At 50.6% G+C, this 17,533-nt stretch overlaps 1 protein-coding gene across 1 annotated transcript in view; it reads right to left on the reverse strand.

Moving 5' to 3' along the window:
* Nucleotides 1-10,202: 10,202 nt before the first annotated feature.
* The window catches only part of STUM (stum, mechanosensory transduction mediator homolog), a 67,289-nt gene continuing 59,958 nt past the window's right edge, over nt 10,203-17,533 (reverse strand). Inside the window, exon 3 of the mRNA XM_067729587.1 lies at nt 10,203-17,227. Coding sequence (XP_067585688.1) covers nt 17,193-17,227 — 35 coding nt within the window. The 3' untranslated portion in view covers nt 10,203-17,192. The remainder of the gene's footprint in view (nt 17,228-17,533) is intronic.

The raw sequence follows: 17,533 nt of genomic DNA on the forward strand, positions 1-17,533 counted from the left end.
ATATTAATAGAGGCCAAGAAATTATTTAACAAAATTCATCATCCATTCAACATTCAATTCCAGGTAAATAGGAATCAAAAAAACTCCTTAACATAATAAGGGCTTCTACAAGAAAAACTGCAACTAACATCATACTTAATGGTGAAAGACTAAGTGTTTTTCTCCTAAGAATGGGAACAAGGCAAAGATATGTTCTCTCACCACTCCTATTCAACATTGTACTGAAGGTCCTATCCACGGAAATAAGGCCAGAAAAAGAAATTAAAAACATGCAGATTGCAAAGAAAAAAAATAAAATTGTCTCTATTTGCAGATGACATTTTTGTCTACTCAGAAAATCCAAAAGAACCTTACAAAAAAGCAACTAAAACTAACAGGTAAGTTTAGCAATGTCTCAGGATACAAGGTAAATACACAGAAATCAATTATTTTTTCTATATACTAGTGATGAACAAATAGATATTGAGATTTTAAGAACAGTACCATTTACCATAAATCATGCCCAAAATGATGAAATACTTAGGTATAAATCTAACAAAATATGTGCAGGATCTATATGCTGAAAACTGTAAAATGCTGATGAAAGAAATCAAAGAAGCACTAAATACATGGATGGATATAACATATTCATGTATGGGAAGACTCAATCTTGTTAAGATGTCAAGTCTCAAAATTCATGTAATCAAAACCCTAGAAGGATTTTTTTGGGGTAAAAACTGATAAGTTTATCCTAAAATATACATGGTAAGACAAAGTAATTAGAATAGCCAAAACAATTTTGAAAAAGAACATAGTTGGAGGACTCAAACTACCTGATTTCATTACTTACTATAAAGCTAGAGTAGGGCTTCCCTGGTGGCGCAGTGGTTGAGAGTCCGCCTGCCAATGCAGGGGACATGGGCTCGTGCCCCGGTCCGGGAAGATCCCACATGCCACGGAGCGGCTGGGCCCGTGAGCCATGGCTGCTGAGCCTGCACGTCCGGAGCCTGTGCTCCTTAACGGGAGAGGCCACAACAGTGAGAGGCCCGCGTACCGCAAAAAAAAAAAAAAAAAAAAAGCTAGAGTAATTGAGACAATGTGGCACCAATGCAAGAATAGACACATAGGTACATATATATAGTGGAATACTACTCAGCCATAAAAAAGAACGAAATAATACCATTTTCAGTAGCGTGGATGCAACTAGAGATTAAGTGAAGTAAGTCAGAAAGAGAAAGACAAATACCATATGATATCACTTATATATGGAATCTAAAATATGACACAAATGAACCTATCTGCGAAACAGAAACAGACTCACAGACATAGAGAACAGACTTGTGGTTGCCAAGGGAGAGGGGAGGTGGGGGAGGGATAGATCAGGAGTTTGGGATCAGCAGATGCAAACCATTATAGATAGAATGGATAAACAGCAAGGCCCTACTGTGTAGCACAGGGAACTATATTCAATATCCTGAGATAAACCATAATGGAAAAGCATTTTTAAAAGAATGTACATATATGTATAACTGAATCACTTTGCTGTACAGCAGAAATTAACACAACATCGTAAATCAACTATACTTCAATTTAAAAAAATAAATTAAAAAGAATAAACACATAAATCAGTGGGACATGAGAGTTCAGAAAGAGATCTATACACAGATTATGAATTCATTTTCAACAAAAATGCAAAAATAACTCAATGAAGAAGGAATAGTTCTTTCAACAAATAGTGATGGAACAATTGGACATCCATACACAAAATAAACAACCTTGACTCAAACTTTGCATCACATGCAAAAGTGAACTCATGTAAACTGAACTCATGTAAACTCATGTAAAACCTAAAACTATAAAACTTCCAGAAGAAAATATGGGATAGCATCTTTGTGATTTGGAGTTAGGCGGAGAAACTTCTGTTCTTTTTTTTAATTAATTAATTAATGTATTTATTTTTGGCTGCGTTGGGTCTTCGTTGCTGCGTGCAGGCTTTGTCTAGTTGCAGCGAGCAGGGGCTACTCTTCATTGCATTGCATGGACTTCTCATTGTGGTGGCTTCTCTTGTTGTGGAGCACAGGCTCTAGGCATGCAGGCTTCAGTAGCTGTGGCATGCGGACTCAGTAGTTGTGGTGCACTGGCTTAGCTGCTCTGCGGCATGTGGGATCTTCCCGGACCAGGGCTTGAATCCACGTCCCCTGCATTGGCAGGCATACTCTTAACCACTGTGCCACCAGGGAAGTCCCCAAAACTTCGGTTCTTTTAACAATATTGTTAAGAAAATGAAAAGACAAGCCACAGGCTGAGAAAAAATATTTGCAAAACACGTATCTGACAAAGGATGCAAACATTGTATCCAGAATATATTAAAAAAAATTTTTTGTGGTACAAAACACATAACATGAAATCTACCTTCTTAACAAAATTTTAAATGTACATTATGCTACTGTTAACTCTATGCACATTGCTGTACAATAAATCTCTAGAATTTTTTCATTTTGCATGACTGAAACTCTGTACTCATTAAACGGCAATTCTCCGTTTCCTTCTCCATCCAGCCCCTGACAACCACCATTGTACTCTCTGCTTCTGTGAGTTCAACTACTTTAAATACCTTGTGTAAGTGGAATCATACAGTATTTGTCATTCCGTGACTGGCTTATTTGACTTAGCAGAATGTACTCGAGTTTCATCCATGTTATAGCACATGACAGGATTTCCTTCTTTTAAAGCTAAATACTATTCCATTGTATATCTATTCTATGTTTTCTTTGTCCATTCATCCATTGATAGGCATCAGAAACTCAGCAATATGAAAACGAATAACCTTCCGCCAAATGGGCAAAACATCTGAACAGACATCTCACCAAATAAGATAGGAAATAAGCACATAAAAAGATACTCAACATCATTAGTCATACGGAAAATGCAAATTAAAACCATAATGAACTGCTACTACGTACCTATTAGAATGGCTTCAAAAAACAAACTGTGATTGCAAGTGCTGGTGAGGATACAGAGCAAGTGGGACTCTGACTCGCTGCTGAAGGGGATACTGAAGGGAATGGTGCAGTCACTTTAGAAAATAGCTTGACAGCTTCATATAAAATAAACATACGCTTGTCATACAATCCAACAATCCCACGATCTCTCGTATTTACCCAAAAGAAATGAATATTTTATGTTCGCACAAGAACATTCCCAAATGTGTGTAACTTTATTCACGATCATGAAAAACAAAACTCTGCTTATCTCCGTCAACTTGTGAATACATAAAAACTGTGGTTATCCTTACAGTGAAATACTACTCAGCAATGAACAGGAACAAACTATTGGTATAGGCAACGACCTGGATGAATCAGAAACGCATTATGCTAAGTGAAAGGAACAATTATTCTAGTTATAATTATATATGATTCTCATGATACGACATCCTGGAAATGTAAAAGCTACAGTGACAGAAAACAGCAGTGGTTGCGAAAAGCTGAGGTTCGGGGCAGGGCTTGAACACAGGAAACTCTCTGGTGGGAAGGAGCTCTTCTATACCTTCATGGTGGTCATGGTTATACAGCTGTATGTGACTGACAAATTGTACATAGGACTGTGTATAGAACTATTCCCTATAAAGGGTGAATTATGTAAATTATTTCTCCAAAAACCTGACTGAAAAATTAATTGATCTCTGTTATGAATAAAAAAGGCTGGAACATAAAGAAAATAAGTCACCCAGCATCACTGTTAGTGTCTTGGACTAATTCCTTCTACACATCTTTTTTGTGCACCATCACCCTTTACCCTTTGCCTGCTCTATATCAGCTCTGTTCTAGGCATTGTGCAAGTGTTATTTCATTTATCCTTAAACATGGTTATTATTTACAGAAACCAAGTGTGATGGTCAGTTCTGTGTGTCAACCTCATGTTGCTGTGAAGGTATTTTATAGATGTGTTTAAAGTCCATAACCAGTTGACTTTCAGTAAGGAAGATTAACCCAGATAACCTGGATGGCTGGATTCAATCAGTTGAAAGACTAGAGCAGCAGAACTGAGACTTCCCAGGAGAAGCAACTTGACCTGTGCATGGTAGCGTCTGCTCACGTCCAAGCATTCCAGCACGCCCTTCCTGGTGGTCTGCCCTACAGGTTTTGGAGTTGCCACAATTGCCTAAACCATTTCCTTGCTATCTATGTCTCCTACTGGCTCTGCTTCTCTGGTTGATATGCCTGAAAGATACACCAGAACTCAGAGGCATCACGATAGGCATCAATTTACTCAGCTAGTTAGTAGCTCAGTGGGTCCTGTCCTTTCCCACTGTGTTACTCCACTCAGAGGCGAGACCCTCAGGGACAGAAGAAAGAAACATTTTGACTTGCCTCTCAGGTTAAAAAGAAAGGAATGGCATCCTGACCTTTCTCTCCCTCCCTCCCTCCTCCCCCATTTCTTCTGCAGAATCCCAGTCAGTGAATTCTCTCTCTGCGGCCCCTTATTTATTTTAAGCTTCTCCCTTCCTCTCTCCTTCCTCCCTACTCAGTTTCCGGCTTCCCCTGCACTAGGTTGACAAGAGCCCCTTCCCTGGTGAAAGAGCCGCAGGCTTTCCTGCAGCAGGGCCTTCCAGAGAGGAGCTGGAGTCCTCCCAGCCAGCATCCACTCTCCTCCACCTGTCTCTGGCAGGAGACAGTGGCTATGGAAGAGGCTCCTTCTCTTGGCCCTTTCGTTCGGGAGAGAACAGAGTGGATGCGCCAGCAGTGGCAGGGCTGGAAGTTCTAGCATCTGCAGGGAAGGGTGCGAGTTGGCTCAGGCTCTCTCAGGGCTCGGGGTGTGGGGAGTGTGGGGAGTCTTAAGCCTGGGGTTGCAATCACTCAGGAAGGGAGGCCGAGGTGGGTGCCGAGGACTCATTTATTTCATGGCTATGCCTAAACCTGTGTTGGGCAGTGAGGTGACCATTGCAAGGAGAGAGCTGTGGTGACCCCAGCTCTTTTCTAATCTCAAGGCCCTGGATGGTGGAGCACTGGGACTTGCGATCTAGTTGGTGAGACACCCACTCTCTACACCTACACGCACATACACTTGTCAGCAATCAAAACACATGGACGGGCTTCCCTGGTGGCGCAGTGGTTGAGAGTCCGCCTGCCGATGTAGGGGACTCGGGTTCGTGCCCCGGTCCGGGAAGATCCCACATGCCGCGGAGCAGCTGGGCCCGTGAGCCATGGCCGCTGAGCCTGCGTGTCCAAAGCCTGTGCTCTGCAACAGGAGAGGCCACAACAGTGAGAGGCCCGCGTACCGCAAACAAACAAATAAACAAATAAAACATAAGGACTAGGATTCCTTGTTCAGAACATGGGCATGTCTGGAATCCAGATCACATGGGTGACGGTTAAAAGGATCAAAGGTATTTACCCTGCAGAAGAGAAGGGGAGATGGAGACAAGAGAGACACCTTCAGATAATCGAGGGGCTGGCTATCTAGTAGAAGAGGGAGAGGACCTCCTGTACTCCCATCTTATCCTCATTCTTTAGCTCTGGAAAGAACCACTGGGACTGATGGGGAGAAGTTACAGGAAAGTAGGTTATGACTCACCCAACAGGCTCTCACAATTCTCTTTCCATCCCACAGAGGAATAAGGTAGTGAGTCCCTGGTCATTGGAGGAATTTACACAGAAGCTTCATGACCACTCATCTGGCCGACGGTAGGGGGGATTCACAGAAAAGGTAGGGGATGCGGCACCGTGACCTCCAAGCTCCCTCCCAACTCTGAGATTTTATGAAGAGCCACTTGCCATGCAGAAAAGTAATTTTCAACCAACAAATAAGCTTTTATTTTAACTGCCTTTTTATATTTTCCAAAAAGTTTTCATGAACATGCATTGCTATTATAGTGAAAAAGATACATTTAAAGGCTCAATTTTTTTGCATCAAATCCTGCAAAACCAGATGGTCTGCCTGTGTCCTGAAGAGGATGTAATAATGGCATGATTGACAGGAAATGAATGTGGGAAGCAATCTGGGGAGGTGAGTTTTGAACGGGATGGTCTCGACCTTCACCACTCAAACCAAACTACTGTCAGTAGAGAATCTGATCTCTCCAGCTGGGCACTCAGGGCAGGCCACCTCCACGGGGACGGCCAGACCAATTCCCAGGCTGGGACCTTGAGGCCAAGGCAGAAGTTGAGGCCAGTGACCCGCAGTGCCTTCTTTCCTTACACCGTGGTCCTTGGCACATGCAGTGTTCCCTACCTCTGCAAAGTGCGGCTCCCTCAGATGTTTCCAGGCATGCTCCCAAATGACCTGGGGCCTCAGGACTCTGGGCTGCCATACGGCCACAGCAAACAGTGCCTCTTGTGTCTCACAGCAAAGAGAGAACAGAGCCTGGAGGTTAATGCTTTCGCTGAAATTGAGAGACATTTTGGAAATCCTGGTCAGTCCCAAGTGTCACCATCGCTTCAAGAGGCTTGACTGTCCACCTTCTTCCATCTGTTTGTTCTCTTTCTGTCTAGCTTCTTTCTGGTCCAAATGAAATTCTTTGACTTGTGCTTACTTTCATGACTAGTAACCAGCATTTCAGACAGGCAGGAAGCCAACGGACACAAACTTTGCTCCTATTCTAGGTTCCGAGATGGTCTTTGCACAGAATATTTCCCATTCTAGGTAGAAGGTGGGAGGTGGAATAGGAGGCCAATACGCAGGTGTGCTTCGTGTCAATTAGCAACTTGCTGCTTCTAACTCTTCCTGCCCCGTGCAATGAAATTTCTCTGGAACAGGGCCAGAGACGGCACAAGGGAAATAAAAAAATGATCTGAGCTGGTGCTATTTGGGGGAGAGTTTCATGTCTGAGAAACCAAGTTCCCTCTGTGAAGCGACTTGGGCCACTAGCCTTGCTTTGTGGAGAATTTAGTGGGGCTGGATGGCTCATGCATTTAAACTGTGGGATGGGCAGGGCTGGTACTGCCTTGGGGGTGACGGGTGGCATCCTCCCTCCCTCTTTCACCTCTACCCTTCCCAGTGTGCTGATGTCTTGCTCCATCCTCATGTCTCCACGAGTGGGGGGACCTTGGCCATTGGCAGGTTTAGGCTGACGAACCACCGCCTCAGGACCAAGGAGGGAAAATTGCTTTCCCGTACTCCTGTTAGAAAGATCTCAGGAAGGAGCCGGATCTTTGCAGGTTAGCCCAGCAAGAGGGACATGCTATGGGCCTGTCTGGGGTGGGGAGAGGTCTGGGAGTGGCTTCCTCCCCCAGAATCCCATGCGCCGAGCAGGGGAGGAGCTGGCCCCTGGGAAATGCAGGTGGAGAGCGGAGCAAAGAAGATTCCAGTCTTGTCTCGCCCTGGTGGGTGCGGCTCCTGAGCTGGGCCTGGGAGCCAGCGAGGATCTGAGTGGAGAGGGGAGGCGGGCTGCCTCCGTTCAGGGAGAGGGAACAGGCGGCCAACTCTGGGGGCACCCCCATGCTGGGGGGACAGGATGCTCAAAGCCACCACTCTGACCTCTTTGTAACAAAAATCTATACATCACCACCTCGGCTTTTTCAGAAGATTCTGGATGTGTTTCAAGTTTCCCCAGAAACTTAAAGGCAGCAGCGGAGGTGAATCCTCTGTCCCCTGACTGCTGGGCTCCCCTCCTGGCCCGGAACCTCAGGAGATGGGGACAGCTTCTAAGGCTTGGAAAGTGCTTATTTCTTTCACTGAAGACATTCCTAGTTTTAAAAGTTTCTTTGCTTTCTAGAGCTTTTTTCTTTCTTTTTTTTTTAAACATAGCTATTTTTGACAAAAATATAAATAATCACCGCCCTGACTGGAGAGACAGCTGCAGGCTCCTGCTCTGAGCCCCTCCTCTGATTACCCTCCACAGAGCCAGAGCCCGTCGCGGGGCCTGGACTCAGCATCGCGGGTGGAGGGGGCACTAACCCAGGGGCCATTCAGGTCTCCAGGTTTTCCACAAGGACACTCAGGGCCAAGGCCACAGGAGTGGCCACACAGCTGCGCCCCACAGAAACTGGCAAGTGGGTGGGCACCCTAGGCCCAGGACATGGGGCTGCCCCCGGAGCCATGAAAGTGTACCCCACTCACGTGGCCAGACATTGCTCTGTCTCCTCTTTTTCTGCGGGGGGTCCCCCTTTGCCCCCTGCTACCCACCAAGTGACCATCTCAGTAATTCCTAATTTATGTCGCTGTGTGAGGAGGTCTCAGTGACCTAGCTGGCGGCCATCCTCCAGCACTTTGGGCCACTGGCCAGCTGGGGGCTGAGGACAGGTCATGGGGCTGGGGGAGAGGAGCCATGCGTACAGGACTCAGCTTCCTGCTCAAGGAGCTGCCCGGGCCCGCTGCTTCCTTAGCACCTCTGCCCTCCCTCCCTCCATTCCATTCCTCCTTTCCATAAACTGATTCAAGTTGAGTCCCTCTCACTAGTGACAACAAGTCCTAGTTAAGTTCTTGCTCCCAGCATGCTCTCTGCCCCAGCTCTCTTTCTGCTCCGGAGGCCATGCATCTTCAGAATAGATCCACAGCCCAACCACGGCCCCCCCGCCTCCTGCCCCCCACGTATCCTCCCGCATTCCGTCCTGTGACTGACTACAGGCGACCACAAATCTCCCTCAGAGCCTGGGCTCTGGGAGTGCAGGGATTTCTGGACAGCAGATGGCTCTGTGTTTTTCACAGCCCCTTCCCTCTGGGTCTGAGAACTCTCTGTCTCTTTGGGGGACACTGTTCCTCACCCTCCAGGAGAGGCACTAGAAGGTTCAACCACGTCACCTTCCTCAGGATGAGCAGGTGGCGGCGGGGAGGGGAGAGGAGATGTCGGTGCCCCCCAGGGTTCTTTTCTGTCACGTAGCAGGGCTGGAGAATGCTGCTAACTTCATTTCCCACTGTGCCTTCCCACCAGCCCCCTGAAGCCGGAACCCTCTGCAGGAAGCAGTCTCTAGCCAAAAGCATTCCTGGAATAACCTGAGCACAGTAAGTACTTGGAAGATGCACACCGTCAAGAAATGCTCCCTGGGGTGTCTGGGCAACCGTGATGTGTCTTCGGTCATTATGCTGCCTTGAGCTTTGCGTCCTGGTTTTAGCAGTGACTAAAGTGAACCCTTAGGCACAGATGGCATTTCTGGGGCCTCGAAGCAGTCCCTGAGGTTGAGTCTGAAGCCTCCCTGGAAGGTGTACCTTGCAGCAGATTCATTCTTTGGGGCCACAGCAGCATCAAGGTCCCGAGACGGCAGCATCTCTCAGTAGACACACCAAAACGCCCCCGGCAAGTGGACGAGGATGGCGGGCCCCAGGGGTCCCAGGCTGACCTGAGGAAACAGCGAGCGGCAAGGCCTTTCCATTGGGGTGTGAGTATTGGGGTGACACGTGGGGATTCACCTCCCACAGCCCCCGGCGTTGAATGCAGCACTGCAGATGTGGCCTCTTTCTGGACCCCAGGTTGCTGCTCCTAAGGCATCGGAAATCAGACGTTCTGTTCTGTCACCTACACCGCGCTGCTGCTGAGTGCCAAGCCGCCTGTCAGATGCTTCCCTGGCACGAGGGAGAGCCTGGAGCCTTCTTAATTCCAAGCACGACTTGTTCATTTCACGCTATTAGATTTCATCTTGTTAGATGGCCTCTGCCTCTCGAGAGCTCTTTGAATTCTGATTGGTCTAATATATTTAGTTCCCTTCAGCAACACATTGGATAAGCTATCTAGGTCTTCATTCAGTTATTAAAGAGAACACCGACTGGGCCACGGGCCATGCCCTGAAATTCCCTCCAAGGTAACATCCGTTCAACCAGTCCCTTGTTACAACTGACCCGTTAGTTATAAGTTCTCCTAACCACCCTTACCCAGCTTCTTATTTACACCGGAGACTTGGACAAATAAGTACTCTATACACACGTCCCTCATCAACCCGTCTGGCAATCAACAGAAGAAAATGAGTTTCATCTGTACACTTATTTTTGGAAAACCCAGTCTGGGCCCAACACTCGATTTAGCCCGCAAACTCCAGGTTGAGAAGGCATCAGATTACCAAACATGTGGGCCTTTGAGGAGTAACTTGTACAAGCCTCCCAGGAGAAGGGGGATGCGAGGAAGCAGTGTGAAGGAAGAAGGCAAGGCCCGCCTCGGAGAAGGGCAACCTTCGTAACAGGAAGGACACCGACAGCAAATGCTGCTGAGGGAGAAGGAGGGAGGCATCGAGGACCAGTCAGAGATCTGCCCAATTCTGAAAACGAGAGGACACAGGGACTCGAGAAGCCACCAGAAAGGTCACATGGGTGTTTATTACATAGAAAAGAGGGAAAGGAAGAAAAGGTTTCCAAAGCCATAGTTCCGGGATTTAAAAAAACACAAACTTGGAATGTCAGAGAGATGCCATGCTTTCTACATTTATAATAGGAATATATAAATATGTACATGGAGATATGTACACAAGTTTTTATTGTCATACATGGTATTTTTCATTACATGTACAGTAAAGGTGCTCGAATTATGCATCTGAAAGCTGGCAGAAGGCTGGAGAAACTGGAACCCTGCTCAGTGCTTAGAGGGCGCTGTAGAGACCCAGCAGCAGTGGGCAGGTCTGCCAGTGGGGGCTGGGTTTTGAGGGTCTGTGGGAGCTAAGCTGCAGGCAGGCCTGGGCCCCAGGCTGCAAGGTTTGGGCCAGGGCAAGTCTGGAAGCTTCCCTAGTCTGTGGCATTAGAAGTTTCTTCCTCTCTTGGAACCGAGGAAGGCTCCAGTCATTGCCATGGGCTGGAAAAGCCCCTTGGCTGGATTGGATCCCAGGGGAAGCTTGTGGAGGTAGGGTGGGCTCCCAATGGTCAGGGTAGAAGTGAGACAAGAATGCCCTGGAGATCGGGGAGTAGATCTTGCCAGAGAACAATAGAACCATACGGCGATTAATTTAACATAAAGAAGAGCGACCCAAACAAAGCCAATCACGGAATCAAAAACTGTAAATCACAGCACTCATCCATATATAAATTCAGCTGATAAGCAACAGAACCAGTCCTCTTTCTATGTATGTTGTTTTCTTTAAAAATGGCATCACGTACAACAGCATGGAGCTTAGGCTGTGAAGGGGGCCGGCCAAGGGCTCCCTCAGGGCGCCCAGGCCACTTAGAGCCACCGTCACCCTCTCCCTGCTTGGAACATGGGCCAGAAAGTCGGGTGGACGTGACCTCTGTCCCCCTTCTCTCCTCACTGGTTCCTATACCGGGGCTGGTGGGAGGGTTGTAGGAACAGAAAAGGACCTCAGAGGACAGGGTTGTCTGCAGTCCTACAAGAGCCCAGAAGGAGACCACTGTCCCCTCTTCTCTGGGCAGACTCTTCTTGTCCCTCCCACAGAAGGCCAAGCTGGGGCGTAGGGCTGAGCACAGTCAGGTTTGGTGAGGTGTGGGTGCTAAGCCCGTGGACCCTGGGAGGAAGAGTTCCAAGACCAGGGGCCCTGGAGGGAGAGGAAACAGTGTGGGCATCTGGGCCTGGGATGGGGGTGACAACGGCAAAAGTACCACCGGCCAGAGGCCCTGCTGAAGGGAGGTGGCTCCTGGATGGGGCACGGGGCTCCTCTGGAGACGGTAAGTACCAATCCTGAGTCTCCAGACAGACCCTGGCCTGACTTCTCCCAGCATCAAAGGGGCTGTGAGTGTGCACGTGCGCGCTGTGTGTGTGCACAGGCAGGGGTGTGCATGTGTCTGTGCTTCTGCTCACTCCAGGGTGAAGGTGCGGGGTCGGGGATGACCGTGGAGTCTGGACCAGCCTGGGTGGTTGGCATTTTGGCAAATCCAGACAGGGAGGAAGAGGGGTTAGGAACAGAGATTCCACAGCTAAATCAAAAGTGAGAGACAACTTGTACCAGAAATTAGGACACACAAGTGGGACCCTGTGGTCAACCTCCCCTCTCTGGGGCAGAGTCAGGAAGGGAGAGCAGAATTGGGGGGCCAGTGTTTCTGTTTTACTAGGAAGAGTCCTGGCCTCTAAGTCCATGGGGCCGGCTACTCCCTGGCCTGGCCCTGGCCCTCGCCTGACAAGGCTCGTCCTCCAAGCCCTTTGCTCTGAGAGAAGTGGGAAGGATGACGGTTGCCCAAGCCCCTCCTTGTACCCAAGCTATAGATTTTAAACTGAGGCACAAGACACTGGGAGAGACGAATAGCGCTGAGGCTGGAACTCACCCCCGGGGGCTTCGGGGGACATTCGGGGTCACTCTGGTTGGGGTTTCCCCCATCCGTCAGCAGAGCGGCTCATCCTGTCTCCACGTGGGATCTGGGGTGGATCCATGAGAATCTGAGCGTAAGCCTCCACACCTCTGTTGAGCCCAAGAGCGTTCTGAGGTTCTAAGAATCCAACGGGAAGAAAAGTGATGAAAAATACAGGACCCCGGGCATCGCCACCTGCTCAGGCTGACCTCAGCCTCCCTTCCCCTGACAGCCTGGCCTCCTGTCTCCTCCAATACACACAGAACCTTCTGCGGGGGAGAGGCTCCAGCCCCAGGCCCTGGAGAGCATCTCCTCTCTTGGACCTCCACTCACCTTGCTATTCCACCTGTGGAGGTGGGGATTCTAGAGATGCTGCTCACCAGGTAAGTGGTATCTTTGAGCTGCTCCTCCGAGGCCACGCCCAGGACCTGCCTGGCCCACTCAGTGCCCACTGAGCGCTTGCTGAATGCATAAAAGCAAAACAGGGAGCCTCCCCTGGCGGGCCTACTAGAGGCCAGCACAGGGAGCCCATAGAGACAAAGGCCAGGTTCCACGGGGGAGTGTGTGTCCGCGGAGGGTCAGCAACTGCTTCAGACTGCTCGTCCCACTGCCAAGGTCATGGTCTCTGGGGAGGGTCAGTGTGGCCGAAGTGGCGGCTGGTGATTTAAAAGTGTTCCTCCACCTCCGATGCCCCTGTTGAAAGCCCTCTAAGCAAGCCTGCCAGAGGGAGTAGCAATAACAGTGAACAGCCCTGTAGCCAACAACTGGAGGGTTTGCATCTCAATTACATATCCCCAGGCCGTTTACACAATGGAGGAGGCTTTCTCTGTCAACATCACTAACAGGATAAAAACAGCGGGTGTCATTAAATCCTGAGGTGGGCCTGGAGCCCATGGCCCAGCTTCTCCCAGGGTAGGATCCGCCCTGGCTGGGGCCCAGCGGCCCAGAGGGAGGTGGATCCAGGCAGAACTGAAGTGACCCTCACAAACTCACCTGTCTGGGCAGGAATGGGGGCTCACTAAAGAAAACACGTCAGGTCTTTGTTTTTTTTAATTTTAGAGAGCCAAGATGGCCCAGAAAGACCACTGTCAGCCAGCCCCTTGCTTCCCTCCTCAGGAGCCCCAGGTCTTTGGAAGCCATCCTCCTGGTCCCGTGGATTCGGTCCCTCCTTTCACTGGCCTCAGGGCTTGGTGTTTGGTTTTTCTTTCTCAGATCTGGGTCCCCGTTCCTCCAGGAGGAAACGTTGCCGTGTGGCTTTCTTTCTTTCTGTCCTTCCCGTTTGCGTGCCCCCTACAGCTCCTCAGCCCTGGTGGCGCCCAGACGAGGCTGAAATCACTGCTGTGCCTCTGAGACACGGTGGGTCAGGGACTGGAGCCCCTGGGCGGGGTCCTGCGTGTTGGGACCAGGCAGGTTTGCCTTCCTTCATCAAGGGAGCGCAGGTTTGAGGGCCGCCCAGGATGGTGGCAGCAGGGTGGCACCCTATTACTTCTGAGTGGGCCGGGCACTGCCCCCCGAGAGGACCCTCTCTTGTCACCTCAGTTCTGACATCTGAAAAACACCCCACCCCCTCCCATCCTCGCACACTGATATCCCCCTCCTCCGATTCCCCGGCAGGCTATCGGTAAGGGTCACAGGAGATGAAATGCACCCCACAGTGCCTGGCAAGGGCTCAGCATCTAGAGGCTGCCCTTGTCGTGGGGGCTGACACGTGGGTCCGAGGCAGCAGAGAGAGGGCCTCGTGTCCCCTCCTTACATTCCCTCAAGTGCAGCCCGAGGCTGGCTCCAAGGCCAGGCCTGCTGCTCATCAGGCAGGGGCCGCGGGAGGGCTCCTGCTTGCAGCCTCAGCGCCACGGCAGGCGGGAGGGGTGCCGGACCGGAGCCGGGAGCCATCCGCCCCTTTGCTCCCCACGGGGACCCCGGCCTTCCCGGCCCGAAGTCCTGGCTTGGGCTCAGATCTTAAGATCCAGGTCAGCTGTGTCCACCGTCCGCAAGACACTCCCAGGCGGCCAGGTGGCTGATTCTTGCTCCGGGATCCTGCTCTGGCCCAAGGGAATGGCTACTGTGTTCCAAGTGTCATAATGAGGTTCTGGGAGTATCTCATTCACTGTGAAGTTCTCTGTGTGCCTGTGATCCCTGCCCTGAACACCCGTGGCCTAGGACTGTCCTACGGAATTCTGACTGATAAATGGCTGGACCTGAAATGCACCCTGGAGTTTCTGGACCATCACCCTTGTGCTGTACCACTGAGGTAAGCCCAGATCTGTCAGCAAAGGGCTGTGTGTCAACCAAGCTCTTGCTGGCCAGAGAACCATGCTTTTCAGCCAGCTGGTGTTTCAGAAATTAACTTTGGCCATCTAAAAGCCTGAGCGGCCAGCTCAGGGGACTAACAGGACACCAGCCACTGTTCCTTATCTAATGATGATGATGATTCTGAGACCATGGTCTCACTCAGAGAGAAGCTATTTTGAGCCGTTCCACCCGCCTGGCAATCCTCATAGACTCATTGCTCAGAAGACGGGCTGGGGTCCTCTTGGTTTCTTCTGCACGTCAGTTACCTGGAAAGGGGCTACCTCTTGAGGCTGGTGTCTTCTCAAGTTTGGAGAAGCAGCCGCAGGTGAGGGGAGGGTCCGGGGACCGGGGGGTAGGAGGGGAGATGTCCTTCCAAGCACACAAACCCTGGCATGAAACCATCCCACACTGGGACACATGGTGACACTTGTCACTCAAGAAAACTCCACCCGTGTCTGAATGTGTCACTAAACACGAGACAGAAATTGCTCTCTCTTCTCTACCTCCTTAGCAGCCACCCCCGGCCACGCCAGGAAAATAAGATCCCCCCTCTCCCTGTGGGGGCAGTCCCCTCCTGATACCTGTCATCTCTCCGGGGAGTCAAGCAAACTCGGGGGAGCTGTTTGGGGTGACGGGCCGTGGGCTGGAGTTACTTCCCTCAGCTGGAGCTGTTTTTATCTGATTCTAGGGGAGGCTCTGTGCTCTGATGCCGCTTCCTCGAGAGCAGCCAGCCGCCAGCCTGCTCTCCTCTTGGCCTGGAGGATGCTGTCTTCACACAGCAGAAGGTTCTGACTTTCTGGATAAAACCAGATCTGAGCCCACACCTTGAAAACACAGAGGCTGCCAAACGTGAAAGGAGCAGCAAAGGCCCAGGTTGGGGCCAGGAAGAAAGGAGGGGGAAGAGATAGACACTGCCAGGTGTCCAGAAAGTGCAACCCCGCCCCAGGCAGCTCATCAGAGCTAAGGAGTGGACAGCGGGGTAGGATCAGGCCAAGGAGAGAACCCACCCCTGAGTCAGGGCCAGGGTGGGCTAGGGGAGCAAGTGGCTGGGAGGAATTCTGTCTCTCCCAGGATGCCGGTTTGCTCTCCGGGCCACAGGAACCCTGAGGCCCACTTCCCAGCAGGACTGTAATTAGAAAGCCCAGCGGATGGGGTAGGTGGGCCACTGCCCCAGGTGGAGGGTTGTAGGAACAGAGACTATGCAAGCAGCGGCTCGCAAAGGGGCTCACGGTGGAGCGAGGGACCTGTCCTGCGGCCGGCTCCCCAATCCTTTGGGGAAAAAGGCCAGACAGGCCACTCCTCCCGCCCTGGCCAAATTCTGACAGAGCCCCTGATGGATAGGAAATGCCCCTTGGAGAGAAACACACCCAATGGCACAAAGTCCAGTCAGGCCAAAAACTTGGCTTTGGGCCAGTCCCACATTTTAGCGATTCCTACATTAGAATGAAAAGGAAAAGAAAACAGACATGTAAATGTCCATCTTGTCCCTGTCACGTAGGTCTCCATTCTCTTAATTTCTGATGGATCTTGAATCAGACAGCTTCTGTTGGCTCCCGGCTCTGTAACAGTCACTTACAGAGGTGTCTTAAAGGGCCTGACCGTCCCTTTGCAACAGGAGAAATCCCTGTGTAACACCAACAGTATCACCTGAATGCATCTGTTTGCAAGAAGGATTTTCAGAGAGAGGGCCAGCACCCCATACAATTTTGTTTTTTCTTTCTGTTTTTTGCAATCCTAAAACCGCCAAAGCTCTCAAATGGTGACATTTCTCCCATAGCTTATTTAGTGGCAAAATCTGACCTGCACTGAGGTAAGGCTATTTACAGTTTTATTGATCCTAATTAGTCTGATATTCACATGTTTCTTTGCAGAAATGGTCGCGTGTTTGATGGTGGTGAGCTGTTCCAGACTCTGCTGGGCTGTAAGGAAGTATGGCAAACATCTCTTATCCTCCTCCTCAGATCCAAAATTTGTCAGGTCAGAGACCCATTTGGCCCCAAGGATTTCAGAAAAAGGGGTGTGGACCCCAAATGGTGTTAAGTATAACGGGAAAGGCTGCCCATGCAAACCTGGGTTGGTAAATTTGTGTATGAACATCGGGCAATTCCAGCAGTTTCGCCCCGGGAATGGAGCCACTGCCCTCCTTCCCAGGGAAACAAAGGTCAAACACACCCAGGCCTGGAGATTTCAGGGGCGAGGAGGTGAGGGCTGCGATTAGGGTCAGCAGACACCTGCGGAGATCTGTCCCCCTGACAGCTGAGGGCACAGCAGGCCTTTCCACGCTGGGCTGGAGTCTGTCCATCCTCACTCCCGCTGCCCCCAGGAGACCAATCTGGCAGGGGCTGGGGACCCGGAGGAGGTGTCCACTGCAGTCCTGTCCCTTGACGAGCCCTGCTCGTCTGGACAGGGCCACTGCTGCCTGGACTGGCGGCCCCTCGTGCCCTCGCAGTGGGCGGCGGGTGACGCGAAGCGGGCCGAGCCGGGGCGCTCCTGCCTCTCTCTAGGCATTCCCATTTCCATCCCACTCCCCACCCAACCCAGATGCTCTGTGTGTCTGCACTACAGGGCTTTCTGGAGCAGCGGGAGGAGCTGGTAGCCCTTAGAGCCTACTGAGAGAAGCAGATGAGTTTTCAAAATAAATAATATTTTTAAGTCCCCTCTTTCCACTCCAAACCCGGGAAGCGGCAGAAGAGAATATGTGAAGACCCCGTGCCCGCCTCTGCCTGACGTGGCCCTCTGGGACACCGGGCTTCTCAGTGGCTCGCCCGGGCTCACAGCTGCTGTGGGATGCCCTGCTCCTTGTAGCCTGTAAGGAAGAAGCAGAGGAGAGATGGTCAGACACCCGGTTCCCTCAGCACTTCTCCAGGCGGTGCCCCCAGACTAGAATATGCTAGAACTTATTCACACAGAGGTGTAAATGACTGCCAAGGTCATTGGCTTTTAACGGGAAACAAAGGGATGAATGGAGAACAATGGATCTTTGGGTTTAGTGGGGGATATATGAGAGGAGGGTGTCTGCTGCAGATCTGGTGGGGCTTGGAAGGTTATCACTGTGCTCCTGAATCCACACCCTTGAAGCTACTGCACAAAAGTGGCCCCAGCAGACTGGCCT

This window comes from Pseudorca crassidens, chromosome 2, assembly GCF_039906515.1.
Source record: "Pseudorca crassidens isolate mPseCra1 chromosome 2, mPseCra1.hap1, whole genome shotgun sequence".
In the NCBI taxonomy this organism is placed as follows: domain Eukaryota; kingdom Metazoa; phylum Chordata; class Mammalia; order Artiodactyla; family Delphinidae; genus Pseudorca; species Pseudorca crassidens.